At 36.4% G+C, this 19836-nt stretch overlaps 1 protein-coding gene across 1 annotated transcript in view; it reads right to left on the bottom strand.

The window, feature by feature from the left end:
• Positions 1-19836, bottom strand: part of ATP2C2 (ATPase secretory pathway Ca2+ transporting 2) — a 337340-nt gene that overhangs the window by 268261 nt on the left and 49243 nt on the right. Inside the window, exon 2 of the mRNA XM_053719160.1 lies at positions 4571-5038. Within this exon, the coding sequence (XP_053575135.1) occupies positions 4571-5038 (468 nt within the window). The remainder of the gene's footprint in view (positions 1-4570; positions 5039-19836) is intronic.

Here is a 19836-nt window from a genome sequence, read left to right as displayed (position 1 = left end):
AATACCATTTTAAACAACTTTCTAATTTACTTCTGTTATCTAATTTGCTTCATTCTCTTGCTATTCCTTCACGAAAAGCATATCTAGATAGGCTCAGTACCTTCTGATTGGTGGCTGCACATATTTTCCTCATGTGATTGGCTCACCCATGTGCATTGCTATTTCTTTAACAAAGGATACCTAAAGAATGAAGCAAATTAGATAATAGAAGTAAATTGGAGTGTTGTTTAAAATTGTATTCTATGTCTGAATCATGAAAGATTTTTTTGGGGTTTAATGTCCCTTTAAGATATTGTTGTTTACACTTGGGGGCCAATTTATCAATGTCTGGCGGACATTATACGTTGTATCGAATCATGTCCGCCAGACATCGCTGAATGCCGATAGCATACGCTGTCGGCATTTAACATTGCACAAGCAGTTCTGGTGAACTGCTTGTGCAATGCCGCCCCCTGCAGATTTGCGGCCATAGCAGGGGGTGTCAATCAACCTGATCGTATGCGATCGGGCGGATTGATGTCCACAGCCTCAGAGGCGGCAGACGAGTTAAGGAGCAGCGTTCTTAAGAAAGGCTCGCACAGAAACAGGGGTATTTGGCACCATTCGGGCCATAATAAATCGTCCCCTTGGTCTTATTCCCTCTAATAGCTGTCCTGGTTTACAGATGCAGATATACAAATATTCCGAAATCCCTTTTCCGGTCCCCGGCAGTTTGGATAAAGGTTTTTTGTTCCTGTATAATAATTTTGAGGATAGATGAACCTGCACTAATAAACCACTCCCCTGCGTTGGAATTGTATACATTCTGCACACATCCATGTATAGTCTACTATGCACTAGGCCCTGGTGCCACTACACCTGCTACACCAGTGGTAGTTCTGCCTCTGGGTTGAATACAATGGAAAAGTGTAACTAATGCAAAATATAAAGTAGGAATGGTACTTGCTTGTGCAAAATATATTAACACAGGGATTCACAACTTCTGTTCATATTACAGGCTACAGTAGAAGATATATATATATTTTTAGAAATGATAGCTCTGTATATATCTTTAAATAATAAAACAATTAATATTTAGAAGGTCAGTGCCTTAAAGGAACACTGTACTGTAAAACTGTTTTCTATTAATGTGCTTCCAATGACTTGTTATACCAGCTGCAAAGTATAAAATGTATGAGAAATTATTTATGTTTATTTTTGTATATGAAATAAACATTTTTGATCGTTGACACCACAACCCATTACAATGGTTTGAACTTGCAGGGAAATCAGATCTTATTTTACCACTTTCTGTAAACACACATGCTTTTTATATTATCACTGTCTGTATATTAAAGCTCAATAATTAGAGAGAAAAACTGAAAATGAACATTGTATTACTTTTCTCACTTAACCCTTACTGGAGGTGTGAATTATTTTGCTGACTGATAGTTTTTTCCCCACTTTTCACGCTCCATTGAAGTCTTTGGGGGAACAGTTTAATGCGGTTGCGATATTGTAACTATGACTTTTTGTGTGCATCGGATTAGAGTGCGAGCAAAAACTTTTTACTTTCAACTTGTAATTTGAGCGGTACCCAACATGTGCAAAAAGCTGAAGTCGAGCACAGTTAACGCACGAGCGGGAGTGAAAAATACTGCTCCGCTCCTAATCTAGCCCTATATTTGCACAACTTTTATATATCCAATATTTAAGTTTATAAACTTTCAATATAGGTAGGGATAGCATTGGCAAAATCAGATATGTCAAATGCTAAAATAAAGGTAAATGATCTACTTGTAAAAAAATTAATACACTCCAGCTGGTAAAATGGATCGCTGGGAAAAATTTAAAGGGGAGAAAAATGACTGTACTATGTCCTTTTAATTGTTGATAAACAAACACATGTATATACACAAGATAAAAATGTGTATATATTTTCCACAATCTGATAAAAAGAATGTTGCAAAGAAGAATGAAAATGTATTATGCATTTCATATTGAGAATGGAAGGATAGTATGGTAGTGAAGGGGAGTTTATAAGGACTGAAAATTGTATTGTGGTCCCAGTACCGTCAAATATGACTGATTTATACATTTATTAACCGTTGCACTACTGCAACGTAATTTATTTTTCACAAGACACACCAATCAGAAAAATATAACTTACAGTCATAGTCATATCAACAGCTATTAAAAATGTAAAATAGGTTTAAAAACAAAACAAAAAAAAAGTTAAAAAAGACAGTCTAACATAAAATAATTAATATTACCTAAGTAACAGACTTGATTTAAAAAAAATATATTAAGGTTCAGTTTCTTTAAGTTTAAAGGGACTGTTTGCGCTAAAAAAATCTATATTGCATGACATTAAACTATTTTTGGGTGAAAAGGGTTAAATTAGACCAGTATATTTTGAAGCTCACAGGAAGCACACAAATATTTAGGACAGTTATGCTCAGAATCAGCAATACAATACTGGAAGCTAGCTGCTGATTGGAAGCTAGCTGTATACTGTATATGCAGGGGTGGAAAAATATAAATACAGTTTAAGAGTCAGGGGTTAAAAGCTACTAGTCCAGATGGAAAAAGTTACTAGGCCACTCAATGTTACTCGTCTGCAGCAATTTATTACTCATCCGGGACTAGTGGCTAATGAAAATTTCAAATCTGTCTCATGTCATTGGCTCACCCTTTGTGTTTGGCTAGCTCCCAGTAGTGCATTGCTACTCTTTCAACAAAGAAAACCAAGATAATTAAGCAAATTTGATAACAGAAGAAAATTTAAAATCGTTTAAAATGGTATGCTCTGTGTCAATCATAATAGATTCCTTTAAGTATATTTTAACTACAGGCGTCTGAACTTTATTTTTTGTTTATCTACTTTTTTGTGCTAAACATTTTATGATATGCCACAATCTACTCTTTTTCAACACTTACAGCTCAAAGGACACTAGAGAGATATAAGACATACTATAAAAATTGAATGACAGCATCAGATAAAATTGAAATGTATGCTTGGTTATAAATAATATTTGTATTATATGGAAAAGTTCTTATTTTTTCCATTCATTTCCTCAGTACCTGATTGTACTGCTTTGTTATTCTGTTGTATCAAACACAGTGCACGTAAGAACAAGATATTCTTTGGGAGAAATTAATCTCAGTTACATGGCTACCAATGCCTAAAGCTGCCAGAAATGATAACCACATCTGATGACAATGCTTTATGTCATGAAATTAAACTGCTAACAAATTAATACTGTTCTATTACTATAGTTCTTAATTGGGCAACTCTAATATCTGCAGAATTCATAAATATATTTAAAAAACAAACTGTATACTAACTAGAGAAATAATTTTAACACAATGACTTCACACCCATTTGCTGCACACATGTAGAGTATGTCTACCATAGGCACTCAGTGTCACCTGTCAGACAGAGGTATCAGCAATCTGTCTGAAACACTTACTCATAGCATTTGTTATCTCACACACATATAGGTGGTGACATCTACTGTAAACATTCTCAGTGACACCTGTCTGTCACATATACTCAAACATACCCCTGTACCTCTGACTTCTGAATACCTATATTGCATATCCAGTGTTACCTATCTACCTCACATTCCACTATTTTATGTGTTTACAAACTATCTTTTTTATCACCTGATACCTCATTGTCATATACCCCCAGTGCCACCTGTCCATCACAAATATTTACAGTATCTTATGTTACACATATCTTGTGCAAACTGTTTGCTAGATGTATGCAGCTTCACCTGTCTGTATGAAATATCTCACCTGTCAATAATACATCAAACAGAAGACCATGCTATCTATCTGTTTACCACGTATGCAGCATCAGAGACCCACAGCATCTCCTGTTAACCACGTGTATCAACAGACTAGCTTGCAAACCCCAGTGTCACCTGTTTGTCACAAATACCCTTAGAGTCACTAAGGCAAACAAACACTAAGGCAGACACCAAAACTGTCTAAAATATTGTTTTTCAAAGTAATATCCCTGCTACATTCAACTTACTCTCGTCTGTATTAACCCATACACCGCCAGCTGTGTTAGTATACAAACCTCAGTGCTACCTATGACAAAGACACCCAGTGTTATCTGGTAAGAGTATCTAAAATACAGACTCTTACTTTGTCACCTCAGTAGTTCACAAACATTACACTTGACAACACACAGCATCAAACTATCTGCATAAAATATATATTGTCTCCTTGCAGGATACAGACATCATTGCTGAATTACAGATTTATAGGGTCAGACCACCTGGGTAATACAAAACTCACTGTGTTAGTAAGGTGCAGAGCCCTAGAGTCGCCTACTTACTTGCTAAATACATTTCCAGGGACATTCTTCAAGTCACTTAAAGACACAAACGACAACGTTTCCCCTATACATAGTTATTATAGTACAGAAGGCTCCAGTGACAACTGCCAGCGTCACCTGCCTGTGACATAAAAACAAGAGCTATACAGATACCTGGTACTACCTGGGCATTAGTAAGACCCATACATCACCTTCCCCCTTACAGCCTTGTGTCACCATCCCCTGACCCTCACTCACCTCTGCCTTGAGCTCGTTGCTTCCCAGCAGGTGATATTTGTGGGGCAACCTGCGTACATGGGACAACAGCTTAGAGAAGCGTTTGCTGCCCATACCACCCGGGAGGAGGACGACCTGTGGCACCTGCGGGAGGGCGGGGGTAAGAGGGGCAGCTGTGGCAGGGGCCGGGAGCTCCGGAGTGTGTAGGCTCTCCGGACTGTACCTGTGGCAGGTGAGCGAGGCCCCGCCCCCCTCTAGCAGGTGCCTGCCCATCCCGCATTCCGGGCACTGGCTGCAGGAGGATGCCATGAGGGGGGCTGTGCGGCAGCGCCGAGTGTGGAGGGCAGGGAGAGAGCTTAGGTAGGTGCGGTTGAGGGAAGGGTACACAGATGGAGAGGGGCCGGAGATCAGGCGGCGCCCGGAGAAGGATGATAGCTGGTCCTCCACTAAATGTAAAGCGCATGCGCGACCCTCAAAGCCTGACAGAGGCTGCGGCGGAGACACAATAAGGGGAGGGGGTGCTCAGTATCAGCTGGGGGGGAGGGATCTGCAGAGCATCCTATGGGGATATATAAGGAGGGTGTTTGATGCAACATATACACGATGGGAGGGTGCAGAATATTGTATGATAGATATGCTTCATATTCATAGGTGGGTCGGGGGCAACTGAGCACATTTATGCATCAACGGGAAGAATCTCCAAGATAATTATATGGGGTAGATGAGAAAACGTGGCATCTATGTGTATCTTATGTGAGTTGCAGAGCCTCACTTGTGGGAGATGAGCAAGCAGGGCATCTGCATACATCATGTATAGCATGGGTAATAACACTGTATAGAGTAAGGTAATATACACCATGATGGTGTTTGGTCCTCATATAAACAAGCAGGGCAACTGCATGCATTACACATATGGTGCAGAATATCTTAAATAGGAGATGGGAAAAAAGCAGTTTGTCTGTATGCATCACATACACAAGTATCTCTAATGGACAGTCTACTCCAGAATTGTTTAAAAATATAGAGAAAATCCCTTTATTACAGATTCCCCTGTTTTACATAACCAACACTTTTTATTTCTGCGATTTCCTTGTTTCTAAGCCTATGCAGACTACCCCTTATCTCAGTGCTTTTGACAGACATGAATTTTAGCCAATCAGTGCTGACTCTTAAATAACTCCACAGGAGTGAACAGAATGTTATCTATATGACATTCATGAACTAACAGTGTCTAACTAAAAAACTGTCAAAATGCACTGAAATAATAGGCAGTTCAACAGCTTAGAAATTAGCATATAAGCCTACCTAGGTTTAGCTTTCCACAAACAATAACAAGAGAGCAAAGCAAATTAGATGATAAAAGTAAATTGGAAAGTTGTTACAATTGCATGCCCTATCTGAACGATGAAAGTTTTAATTTAATTTTGACTAGACTGTCCCTTTAACCTCTTTCACTCCTATACCATGTGTTCCAGTCCCCTATGTAGCTAAAGAGTTTAAATATATTTTATACATGAGCACAGATGAATCATTAAGGGACACTGAACCCAAATTTTTTCTTTCGTGATTCAGATAGAGCATGCAATTTTAGGCAACTTTCAAATTTACTCCTATTAGCAAAATTTTCTTCATTCTCTTGGTATCTTTATTTGAAATGCAAGAATGTAAGTTTAGATGCTGACCCATTTTTGGTGAACAACCTGGGTTGTTCTTGCTGATTGATGGATAAATTCACCCACCAATCAACAAGTGCTGTCCAGTGTCTGAACCAAAAAATAGCTTAGATGCCTTGTTTTTCAAATAAAGATAGCAAGAAAACGGAGAAAAAATTGATAATAGGAGTAAATTAGAAAGTTGCTTAAAATTGCATACTTTATCTGAATCACGAAAGAAAAAAAAATGGATTCAGTGTCCCTTTAGTTATAAGTACCAACTAGTAATGACAGAAGTCCTTTAAATTCTGTCTGTTTGGGACATTTAAAAACTAATGTTGAGAACTAATCACATGCTGGGGAGCTGAACATCATAATGGAGAAATAACTAGGCATAAGTATGGCTTGTAAAACCTGGGCATCAGAACTCCATATAAAAGAGTCATTCATGTCATCTTTATGTATTGAGGACCAGACTGGGACCAAAAATGGGCCTGGGAATTTTAAGTCAGAGCAGGCCATCCTCCCCTTTTGTTATTTAACCATACTTCAACACTGACAAATATAAGGTACTAATTTAATTTACAAAAAGGGAGAGTGTCACTGTATTTTGTAAACTGGTTGTCATTAAATCGTACAAAGTGAAATGTAATAAAAAAAGAAGCAATTGAAGTTTACATTTAAATAAAGAATAACCATTTATTACTCATTAGACTGCATAGCAACAATTACTCAATACATCTTCAAGTTTGTCATCACACGTAAGCTGCACTATCAGAGAGAAAACACACACAACCACAGGCACCCATATGCATAGACAAAGCACCCCAGATATCCACAATCACAGAAAAACAGGAACCCACTGACAGCAACAGGCACCATCAAGAGAAGCTGCATTTATGTGACTGTCCTTCTTCCCCCTTGGCTAATCAACACCAGAGAATATGCACTGGAAGTCTTGAACATACTTTTTTTGTACAAATATGGTGTTTTTCTGTACAACACTGTGGGAGCCATCTTGGAAACTCTGCTACCAAATCTGTGCACTTTCTGGATACTGTGAGCTGGCTGCTAGAAATGATGTAGGGAATGGGGCCAACCCTGACCAGACTGACAGCCACTGCAAGGCAGTGAGAAGCAGGGCAGGGTTGGTCCTGCATCATGCACAGGAAATAATGCTGAAGACTGGGCGGGGTTAAGACAACTAGCCCCTGCCCACAACTGGCCTTGGTCCACCGGGCTAATGTCCTCTATGCCCTTTAGTCAGTCCTATATGTAGTGGTGTTGGAGAGCATCTATGCCTCACAAACATGACGGTGTGAAGGTAATCACAGGAATTTGCATGGATAATATATTATGGGGTGCCATAAGAACAGAAAGAATGTTTATTGTTCAGCATATGAACATGAAGTTTTCAAATTATTGCAATACGTATTAAAATGTCCTCTTTTTGCTAAAACAAAGTGAGAGTCCAAATGTATGGTTATTAGAAGATTGTTAGATACATTTTCATTCATTTTGGGAAAATACTTTTCCTTTTTTTTGTTGTTAAGGTATCTGAATCCTATATGTCAAGATTCTATTATTGTAGGATGCTTTCAAATACCCTGTGCTAAGAATACTTATTTGTTTGTTATCACATCACTAAAATGTTAAATAAATTTAATTTCTTAAAATAAAACACACAGCAAACTGATTAAAATAATGTCAGACATACAATATCTGATGCGTTTCACTCCTAATATTTTCTTATTAATACTATTCTAAGTAAATTTCTCCCAAATCAGACATTCCTGAAAGACATACAGAAAAAAAGGTCCATATGTTTTCCTTCAGTGACCAAACTCTGAGTCTGCTCACATATATGATCTTAGCTGGGATATCCAATTATTATGCAGCTGTATCAAAGAATGAAGCAAATTTGATAATATCATTAAAATGGAAAGTTGTTTAAAATTGTTTGCTCTATCTAAATCATGAATAAAAAAAGGTGGGTTTCATGTACCTTTAATGCATTAGTAAATCACACTGGCAAACTTTACAAAAAGTAGAGAAAGTACTTGCAGCCCTGATCTTTGACATATTTTGATAATTAAAATTAGAGGTCATTTTTTTGATTATTCATACCACAGGGTTTTCAGTGGATCCAATTTTGATAAGCAAGATTGGAAAATCTGTAATTTGTAATGAGACAATGTTTGATTGATGTCTACTATAACTTTTGTCAAGTAAATGTAAACTTAAACTGCAATATACAATAAATTAAGTTCCTATATATTTTAATGTACTTATCTATTTTTTTCATGTATGTTTTTGAAATTATTTTAAATGGGCTAAATAGAGTGGATGTATGTATCTAATTTTAGGAAGGGGTTTCTATAATGCCTGTACCCCCTCAGATATATATAGTTTGTCTAATCTATAACATATAAACTTCTACAATCAGCTTGCTGAGAGAACTTGTATTTTTTGCATATCCTCATATACCCTGAAGAGGTTGTTATTTGTTTTTTTAGCACTTGATATTTGTTTCTAACAATTAAGAACACAGGGAAACCGGTTCTTTATAATTGAAGATTTGTTTGCTGAATTTACCTCTTAATAACCATGCCATGGAGAGCATCAAATCCAGCCTAATTAGTGTCAAATAATCACAATTTCAGTTAAATCAAATAATTACATACTGTAAATAGCATTTTGACTGAAGCAACTAAACAACACACCCATCACAAGCCTCCCTAGTGCTAAATATGTAACCAGCAGGAATCCATTTTGTTTTATTTAGAATTCTATGCTGCTGTATATTTATCACAAAACAGCAAACTTTACCAAGAAAATACATTGATTTAGAAAAATATACTTATTAATATTAAACACATTTACTGAGTTTTTTTGTAATGCTTGTGTACAGAAATACCTTTAAATAAATTGTGTAAGTTTTTTTTTTTTTAAGTTGATTTGTTTGCTGCTTTGTTCCTAAGCAACAGTTATCTACTTCATTTATGCATAGGAACTGAGACTCAGGCTCCCCCTACTGGACATTACTATACACACTGCACAGTTAGTAAAGTAAATCTCTCATTATAAAGGACACATAAGTCAAAAATAAACTTTCAACATACAATTAATTAAAAATGCAATTTACATCTATATTCAAATGTTCCTCTTTCTCATGTCATTAATTACAACTTTGATCTTTTCAATGAGAAGATACAGAAGAAGGCACTTTGTTAAAGGGACAGTCAAGTAAAAAAAAAACTTTCATGATTTAAATAGGGTATGCAATTTTAAACAACGTCCCAATTTACTTTTATCACCAATTTTGCTTTGTTCTCTTGGTATTCTTAGTTGAAAACTAAAACTAGGAGGTTCATATGCTAATTTCTTAGACCTTGAAGGCTGCCTCTAATCTGAATACATTTTGACCACTAGAGGGCATTAGTTCACATATTTCATATAGATAACATTGAGCTCATGCACGTAAACTGACCTAGGACTGAGCACTGATTGGCTAAACTGCATGTCTGTCAAAAGAACTGAAATAAGGGGGCAGTCAGCAGAAGCTTAGATACAAGATAATTACAGAGGTAAAAAGTATATTAATATAACTGTGTTTGTTGTGCAAAACTGGGGAATGGGTAATAAAGGGATTATCTTTTTTTTTAAACAACAAAAATTCTGGTGTTGACTGTCCCTTTAAGCACTATGGACTAGACTACGAATGGCAAGCTGTTATGCACGAGTAATAAGAGCTTTATCACAGGTGCTTGCGTGCAGATTGCAAGTTGAAAGTAAACTTGTTAGCTCGTGCGCAATTTAATTTAAGGTGCGTCGGGTTATTGCAACCTCAGAGCTCTGATTAACTGTTACACTCAAATAAAAAGTGTTACAAAAAACATCAAAACTACATTTCACATTACAGTTACACTCATTATAACTGTCTAATAAAAAATATAAAAAAAAATTATTATTGCAATAAAAAGTCATAAGGGTTCAAAGATATGAGGTCTTAGGCGTCAGAAAATAAAAGGCTGCAAAGAGCTGTAAGAAAGAGATACAAACAATTCTAAATATGTGTATGTATGTATATGTGTGTACAGATGTATTTATGTATTTTTGTGTTTTACTGAATACTTACTGTACATGTTTCATACTCCAATGTTCTTCACTTACAAGATAATGTTCTTTTTATTCTTAAAGGGAGAGTATACACCAATTTTAAGATAACTGCATGCAATAGGCAGTACTATAAAGAAGAATATGCACAGATACGGATTCAAAAATCCATGATAAAACCTTTTAAAAACGTACTTAGAAGCTCCCGGTTTAGCATGTTTATGAGGTTAGGCTGGGACACCCAGGGAAAAGGGCTGGGAAAGCAAATGCTCCCCCTCCCTGCCTATGAAAAGACAGATAACATACACAGGATCAACAGGAGTCTGTACATGAGCGTATACATCTAACACTGTGGGGCTTGGTTAAGAGCATCAAAATCAGCACAATGTTATTAAAAAATAAGCAAAACTATACATTGTTACAAAAACACTCCCAGATAGGCTATATAAATGGATCAAATACAAAATATTTATGCAAAAAAAAAAATCTAGTCTACAATGTCCCTTTATATATATATATATATATATATATATATATATATGTATATACCTGTACCTGCATATCTATTCCTATGGATAAATAGGTATATATATATATATGCATGAACAGTATCAAATATATATAGAAATATATTTTTAATAATAAAAAGTACATTACTTTGTATGTGAAGAACATAGGAATGTAAACTATAAGTTTTGTGCATCGCATTTCTCAATTTAGATCTTAACGAGGTCAGGTTAGCCACATGAGAATTTAGAATTCTTAAGGTGCGTAATTGAAATATTACTTATACAATATTAATACAATTAATATAAATTATTAAAAATGAATAAACTTACTGTAAAATATAGATATATGGATTATTTACAATATTTTACAGTATGTTTATTCATTTTTAATAACTTATATATATATTTTTTAAATATTTTATATGTAAGATCGAAATTGATAAACGTGATGCGCAAAACGCATATTTTACATTCCTATTTTCTTCACATAGAAAATAATGACATTTTTATTATTAAATATATATTTCTATATATAAATATGATATTGTTCATGTAAAAAAAAAACATATCTATATCTTTTATATCTATAGGGATAGATATGCAGGCATAGGTATATACACACATATATAGAAATATGTTTAATAATAAAAAGGACATTATTCTATAAGTGAAGAAAATTGGAATGTAAAAAATGTAAAGTAAATATACAGTAAAACCCACAGAAAAACATAAATACATATGCACACATATATAGACACATATATAAGTGCATTGGAGTCCTTTTAAAGTTAAGCAGGTGAAAACATGTAATATTCATATTTAATAAAGTGTTATACTGTGTATAGATCTTTATATATCTATATGTATATCTCCTCACCTATATTATCTCCTCATCTATATTATCTCCGCATCTACAGGGAGTGCAGAATTATTAGGCAAGTTGTATTTTTGAGGATTAATTTTATTATTGAACAACAACCATGTTCTCAATGAACCCAAAAAACTCATTAATATCAAAGCTGAATAGTTTTGGAAGTAGTTTTTAGTTTGTTTTTAGTTATAGCTATTTTAGGGGGATATCTGTGTGTGCAGGTGACTATTACTGTGCATAATTATTAGGCAACTTAACAAAAACAAAGATATACCCATTTCAATTATTTATTTTTACCAGTGAAACCAATATAACATCTCAACATTCACAAATATACATTTCTGACATTCAAAAACAAAACAAAAACAAATCAGTGACCAATATAGCCACCTTTCTTTGCAAGGACACTCAAAAGCCTGCCATCCATGGATTCTGTCAGTGTTTTGATCTGTTCACCATCAACATTGCGTGCAGCAGCAACCACAGCCTCCCAGACACTGTTCAGAGAGGTGTACTGTTTTCCCTCCTTGTAAATCTCACATTTGATGATGGACCACAGGTTCTCAATGGGGTTCAGATCAGGTGAACAAGGAGGCCATGTCATTAGATTTTCTTCTTTTATATCCTTTCTTGCCAGCCACGCTGTGGAGTACTTGGACGCGTGTGATGGAGCATTGTCCTGCATGAAAATCATGTTTTTCTTGAAGGATGCAGACTTCTTCCTGTACCACTGCTTGAAGAAGGTGTCTTCCAGAAACTGGCAGTAGGACTGGGAGTTGAGCTTGACTCCATCCTCAACCCGAAAAGGCCCCACAAGCTCATCTTTGATGATACCAGCCCAAACCAGTACTCCACCTCCACCTTGCTGGCGTCTGAGTCGGACTGGAGCTCTCTGCCCTTTACCAATCCAGCCACGGGCCCATCCATCTGGCCCATAAAGACTCACTCTCATTTCATCAGTCCATAAAACCTTAGAAAAATCAGTCTTGAGATATTTCTTGGCCCAGTCTTGACGTTTCAGCTTGTGTGTCTTGTTCAGTGGTGGTCGTCTTTCAGCCTTTCTTACCTTGGCCATGTCTCTGAGTATTGCACACCTTGTGCTTTTGGGCACTCCAGTGATGTTGCAGCTCTGAAATATGGCCAAACTGGTGGCAAATGGCATCTTGGCAGCTGCACGCTTGACTTTTCTCAGTTCATGGGCAGTTATTTTGCGCCTTGGTTTTTCCACACGCTTCTTGCGACCCTGTTGACTATTTTGAATGAAACGCTTGATTGTTCGATGATCACGCTTCAGAAGCTTTGCAATTTTAAGAGTGCTGCATCCCTCTGCAAGATATCTCACTATTTTTTACTTTTCTGAGCCTGTCAAGTCCTTCTTTTGGCCAATTTTGCCAAAGGAAAGGAAGTTGTCTAATAATTATGCACACCTGATATAGGGTGTTGATGTCATTAGACCACACCCCTTCTCATTACAGAGATGCACATCACCTAATATGCTTAATTGGTAGTAGGCTTTCGAGCCTATACAGCTTGGAGTAAGACAACATGCATAAAGAGGATGATGTGGTCAAAATACTCATTTGCCTAATAATTCTGCACTCCCTGTATATATATATATATATATATATATATATATATATATATATATATATATATATATATATATATATATATATATATATATATATAAATACTGCACAATAAACAGTAAAACATCAGGCTTTCTTAAAAAAAATAACTAATTTATTTTAACGTTTCGGGGACATTCTTCCTCTTCTTCAGAACACAGAATTGATGCACAGCATCCACTTAAATAAGATAAGCATGTAATAAAAAAATGACCTCCCCCTGTGTAGAGCGCCAAACATTGTGTGAAAATCGCCAAACCGGAAATGCCTAAAACAAACACTTCCGGTCCGGCGTGTAGCAATTATACAGTATACCACAATTACAAAAACATAATATACATTGGCTTAAATCTAAACATTCCTGTTTTGTGCACAACAAATCTACATAGAAATAAATATAAGAGTGTTGATAACCAAATTATGCAAAACGAGTAAAAATCGTAAATCCGGAAGGGACCTCATAGAGCCGTGGGGCACAGTCATGTAGTTCTAACTGTGTAAACTGTAAATGTCCGAAAACCGTAAGTGGGGCAAGTGGTAAGAATCTGGGTTACCAGAAAATATAACTGCATCACAGGCAAAAATAAAACACTCCATTCTGACTAAATAGCAGAATTAACACAGTGATTACCACTCACGAATAGAACTTGTGTACAAATCAAACCTCATATATACAATGTGTCCAAATATACATACTGGCTTAGAACATAACCTAATCACCTATTTCTACTAGAGGAATTATGGCAATAAGAGAAAGCAATAAACAATTATAGGCATAAGGATTCACACATTCTGAGCTTATTGTAAGAACGTAGGTGGGATGTTTGACTAGTTAGTTTGAGGTTAAGTATATAGTTACATAGGCCACTGTGTACTACAACAACCAGCACAGACATATGGGTATCACAAGTATTCACTATACATGAAAAGTTTTAAGTGTGTGTGTATCAAGGGTACTCCAAGGGGCTGCCACTACCGTATCTCAAGTTGGTCCACCCAGGGTCACTAGAACTCTGGGATGGATCCACTAATGGATGTACAGATGCACATACCCATTGCCAAACAGGCATCAAGTTACCTGCACCACATCCAATAATGGAAGAGGGCTACAAATCCACGACCCAAGACACACGTCACTTAGATCATATTAGACTACCCAGGTCTGGCATGGAGTTAAGTCCCTTTGGAACTACAGTGTCCAATCTCAGGATCCATTCTGCTTCTCTCCTGCGGAGCATCTTGTTTCTGTTTCCTCCTCTTATGGGTTTCGGCACATGATCTATGAGGCTAACTCGCAGGGATGCTACAAGATGTTTAGCCTCCATCCAACAGCGTGCAACCGGTTGGTCCAAGTGTCCCTTCTAAATAGCTTGCCTCATGGCCATCCTATAGTTTGTCATGCGCTCCCGTAAGGTCCCTTGGGTCTTTCCAATGTAATGATTTCCACAAGGACAAAACAACATGTATACCACATACTCGGTGGTACACGTGATGGAAAAAAGGATAGTATACTTTTTGCTGTTGTCTGTCTCTGGAGGACATCCTCTTGGGTGAGTCCCTAAGTGTGTTCAAAGATGGGGTCAACAATCCTGGGTTTCTAGTCTATCATGATGTTTAGTAATAAGAAGGTCCAGGAATTGGATAGAAATCATACTATAATTCCTCTTGAACTTGAACTCTACGTCTACAACGGCTAGGTTCAAGATGAATTATAGTATGATTTCTATCCAATTCCTGGACCTTCTTCTTACTAAACATCATGATAGATTAGAAACCACATTATACACAAAACCTACAGATCGTAATTCGATCCTCAGGGCTGAGAGCTGCCACCCCCCATCACTCACAAGGGGGATTGTTAAGTCACAAATGATCCACACAATTAGAAATAACTCAAATACATCCGTAGGGGTCTCACAGTTAACAGATATGAGACAAAAGTTCCTGTCCAGGGGATATAAACCCAGGATTGTTGACCGCATCTTTGAACACACTAAGGGACTCACCCAAGAGGATGTCCTCCAGAGACAGAACCCCAAGAAGGATGAAATACAAAAAGTGATCATGACAAGCACACCTGCTCCTAATACAGCACAGTTAGGCCAAATAGTGAAGAAACATTGGAACATTCTCTACTCAGACCCTAAACTGACATTTGCTAAGACCACTTCGCCCATATAAGCGTAATGCTAATATCCGGGACCTTGTGGTCCGTACTGACCAAATTAATTCATATGAAAGGGCACCCACAACTAACATTAAAGGATGCTACCATTGCCCTAATTGCACCACCTGCAATGGCTTAATTGCCACTAAGAAGTTTAACCACCCACACAACAACAAAAAGTATACTATCCTTTTTTCCATCACATGTACCACTGAGTACGTGGTATACATGCTGTTTTGTCCTTGTGGAAAACATTACATTGGAAAGACCCAAGGGACCTTACGGGAGCGCATTGCAAACCATAGGATGGCCATGAGGCAAGCTATTGAGAAGGGACACTCGGACCAACCGGTTGCACGCCATTGGATGGAGGCTAAACATCTTGTAGCATCCCTGCGAGTTATCCTCATAGATCATGTGCCGAAACCCGTAAGAGGTGGAAACAGAAACAAGATGCTCCTCAGGAGAGAAGCAGAATGGATCCTGAGATTGGACACTGTAGTTCCAAAGGGACTTAACTCCATGCCTGACCTGGGTAGTCTAATATGATCTAAGTGACGTGTGTCTTGGGTCGTGGATTTGTAGCCCTCTTCCGTTATTGGATGTGGTGCAGGTAACTTGATGCCTGTTTGGCACCGGGTATGTGCATCTGTACATCCATTAGTGGATCCATCCCAGATTTCTATTGACCCTGGGTGGACCCCCTGAGATACGGTAGTAGCAGCCCCTTGGAGTACCCTTGATACACACACACTTATCACTTTTCATGTATAGTGAATACTTGTGATACCCATATGTCTGTGCTGGTTGTTGTAGTACACAGTGGCCTATGTAACTATATACTTAACCTCAAACTAACTAGTCAAACATCCCACCTAAGTTCTTACAATAAGCTCAGAATGTGCGAATCCTTATGTCTATAATTGTTTATTGCTTTCTCTTATTGCCATAATTCCTCTAGTAGAAATAGGTGATTAGGTTATGTTCTAAGCCAATATGTATATTTGGACACATTGTATATATGAGGTTTGATTTGTACACAAGTTCTATTCATGAGTGGTAATCACTGTGTTAATTCTGCTATTTAGTCAGGATGGAGTGTTTTATTTTTGCCTGTGATGCAGTTATATTTTCTGGTAACCCAGATTCTTACCACTTGCCCCACTTCCGGTTTTCGGACATTTACAGTTTACACAGTTAGAACTACATGACTGTGCCCCACGGCTCTATGAGGTCACTTCCGGATAAACGATTTTTACTCGTTTTGCATAATTTGGTTATCAACACTCATATTTATTTCTATGTAGATTTGTTGTGCACAAAACAGGAACGTTTAGATTTAAGCCAATGTATATTATGTTTTTGTAATTGTGGTATGCTGTATAATTGCTACACGCCGGACCGGAAGTGTTTGGTTTAGGCACTTCCTGTTTGGCAATTTTCACACAATGTTTGGCGCTCTACACAGGGGGAGGTCATTTTTTATTGCATGTCTGTCTTATTTAAGTGGATGCTGTGCATAAATTCTGTGTTCTGAAGAAGGGGAAGAATGTCCCGAAACGTTAAAATAAATTAGTTATTTTTTTTTTAAGAAAGCCTGATGTTTTACTGTTTATTGTGCAGTATTTATCTATATCTGTACCAGTAGCTCAGGTCGGTGTCCCTGGAGGGCAGATTCTCATATTGTGCATATATATATATAGGTATAGATATATATTTTACCAAAAAACATCTCATATATTGTCAATTGAAAAAGAGCTGAATGCCCTTTTAAGGGCAATGCACATACAAATGCCCCTTTAGGGGCAATGGGTAGTTTAGGTTTTTTCAGTGTTTTTTTTATTTTGGGGTGTTTGGTGGGTGGGGGGTTTTACTTTTAGAGGGGGGAACTTAGTTATTTTTTTAATGCAAAAAAAGCTGTTTAATATGGTTTATTATTTTCTGTAACGTTAGCCTTTTTATTTTGTGTAATTTTAGATTAATTTAATGTAATCTTAGTTTTCTTTTTTAAAGTAGTGTTAGGATTTTTTATTTTAATTGTAATTAAGTATTTTTTTATTTTATGTAATTAAGGGGTTCATTTAGGGGGTGTTAGGTTAAGGGGCTTAGTCATTACATTAGTTATTTGCGTTGTGGTTGGTTGGCGGTTTAGAAGTTAAAAGGTAAGTTAGGTGTAATGCGTTGTGGGGGGTTTGCAGATTAGGGGTTAATAGGTTAATTAGTTTTATTGCGTTGGTGGTGGATGGCGGTTTAGGGGTTAATAAATAAATTATTTAATTTGCAATGTGGGGGAATGATGGAATAGGGGTTAATAGATGTGTTAGGTAGTTTGCAATGGTTGGCGGATTTAGGGGTTAATAATTTTATTAGGTAGTTTTGTTGTTTTTTTTTTTAATATTTTGTGCGGGCGTTTTTTTTTTTTTCCTTAATACTTTGTACGGGCGGTTAGGGTTTTTTTTTTTTAATACTTATTGCGGGCGGTTAGTTTTTTTTTTTTTTTGTAATGCTCAATTTGCCTTTGCTGCATCCAGGTGGATTCCAAAAATGGCAGGGTGGTGAAAGAATCCACCTCTTTCACCACCCTGCCATTTTCGTAATCCACCGGGATGCTGCATCCAGTTGAATTATTTTGGCTGCACGCGCAGCCAACATTCCTTTGAGGATGTGTGTGCAACTGGTGACGGTAACGGACGTGTTACAAACACGATTATAGCATAGATAGAAGATATTCTGCTATGTGAAGAACATTTGAATGTGAAATATTAATATTTTCATGTCGGGTTAGCACACTGGTTTCCCTGTGAGTAAGATGTTAGTTTTATTTTTACTTTTTGTACTCAATTGAAGTTTATGGGGTAATACGTTCAGATTTTTGTGTGTATCTGGTTATCGCGCAAGCAAAAAACTTTTGCTTTCAACTTGTAATATGCATGGTATCTGACGCACAAAAAAAATCTTACTTCCAGCAGAGCTAGTGCGCGAGTGAGAGTGATAATTACAGATCCACTTGTAATCTGGCCCTATATGTTTAACACTATTACATTTTTGTAAACATTACTGAAATTTAGTTCTTAAAGGGACAGTCTACTCCAGATTTTTTATTGTTTAAAAAGATAGATAAGCCCTTTATTACATATATTAATATGCTTTTTACCTAAGTTATCTATATGGCACACATAAACTAGCGGTGTCTAGCCATGAAAAACTGTTAAAATACACTGAGATAAGAGGCGGCCTTCAAGGGCTTAGAAATTAGCATATAAGCCTACCTAGGTTTAGCTTTCAACAAAGAATACCAAGAGAACAAAGCAAATTTGATGATAAAAGTAAATTGGAAAGTTGCTTAAAATTTTTACTAGACTGTCCCTTTAAGAAACATACATGCTACTGAGCCTACCTCACTGTATGCTCTCATGTATAGGAGCTAAGTTTGAACAAATATTTTTTTCTTTTTTAATCATGAAACCTTTATTTTTGCATGTTCTTTTAAAAAGTTCTCCATTTCTATTCCCTCTGCCATTTTCCTGTATTAAAATGAAGAACTAAGGTTTCATTATGCTATTCTATCAATGATGTTGATTTAATTTCAGATGATATTTTGTTAGTTTAGCAAAATATTATATACAACCAAATCATTTATTGTGTGAATGTTTGGCCTCCATGGATCATAATAAACCAAATTAATCCTGACAGAAATTATTGGAACATACCATAATATTTATTCTCTCCTTTTTGTTTTTATTCTCTGATGTTTCAAAAACCAATGACAAGCAGCTGACATGACATGTTTACGTTAAATACATCCTGGATAAGCTCATTTAAGTCAGATGTTAAAAGTGTAGGAGACAGCTGGTTATAAAGTATATTACAGTTAGTTCAAATTAGTTTTATATTACCATGATTTTATGCCATATTTGAAAGTTATTTACAGTCCTGCCAACCTTCAAATTATTTGTGCATTATTTTGCATATATAGTGACAAAGCTCCCTGACACCTTAAATATTGTGGTATTGTCATGGTTTGCAATATTACAAAGGGAAACCTGGGACTGTACCAACTCTGCTAAGGGTATGTCTAAATAACCACACACAAAGAACACCCAATGATTCCAAGTTTTCCTGATTTAGCCTAGACTTCCCAGTCTTGGAAGTCTTTGGGCAACAGTTCACATGTATGTGGTGATTTCATATCAAATGTCATTGGAGAAAAAAAATCTACTATCCAAATTGATTTCTTTTTCTTTTCATTTATATTTGAGGTTTAGTAAACATTTTTTTTTTTAAATTTAACATTTGTTTTTAATCTTTTGGTAAAGTATTTGAGAATGAGATGATCTAGAAACA

Source organism: Bombina bombina, chromosome 1 (assembly GCF_027579735.1).
Source record: "Bombina bombina isolate aBomBom1 chromosome 1, aBomBom1.pri, whole genome shotgun sequence".
In the NCBI taxonomy this organism is placed as follows: domain Eukaryota; kingdom Metazoa; phylum Chordata; class Amphibia; order Anura; family Bombinatoridae; genus Bombina; species Bombina bombina.
The sequence above is the reverse complement of the archived record's forward strand: the minus strand, read 5'-3'. Positions and strand labels throughout refer to the sequence as shown.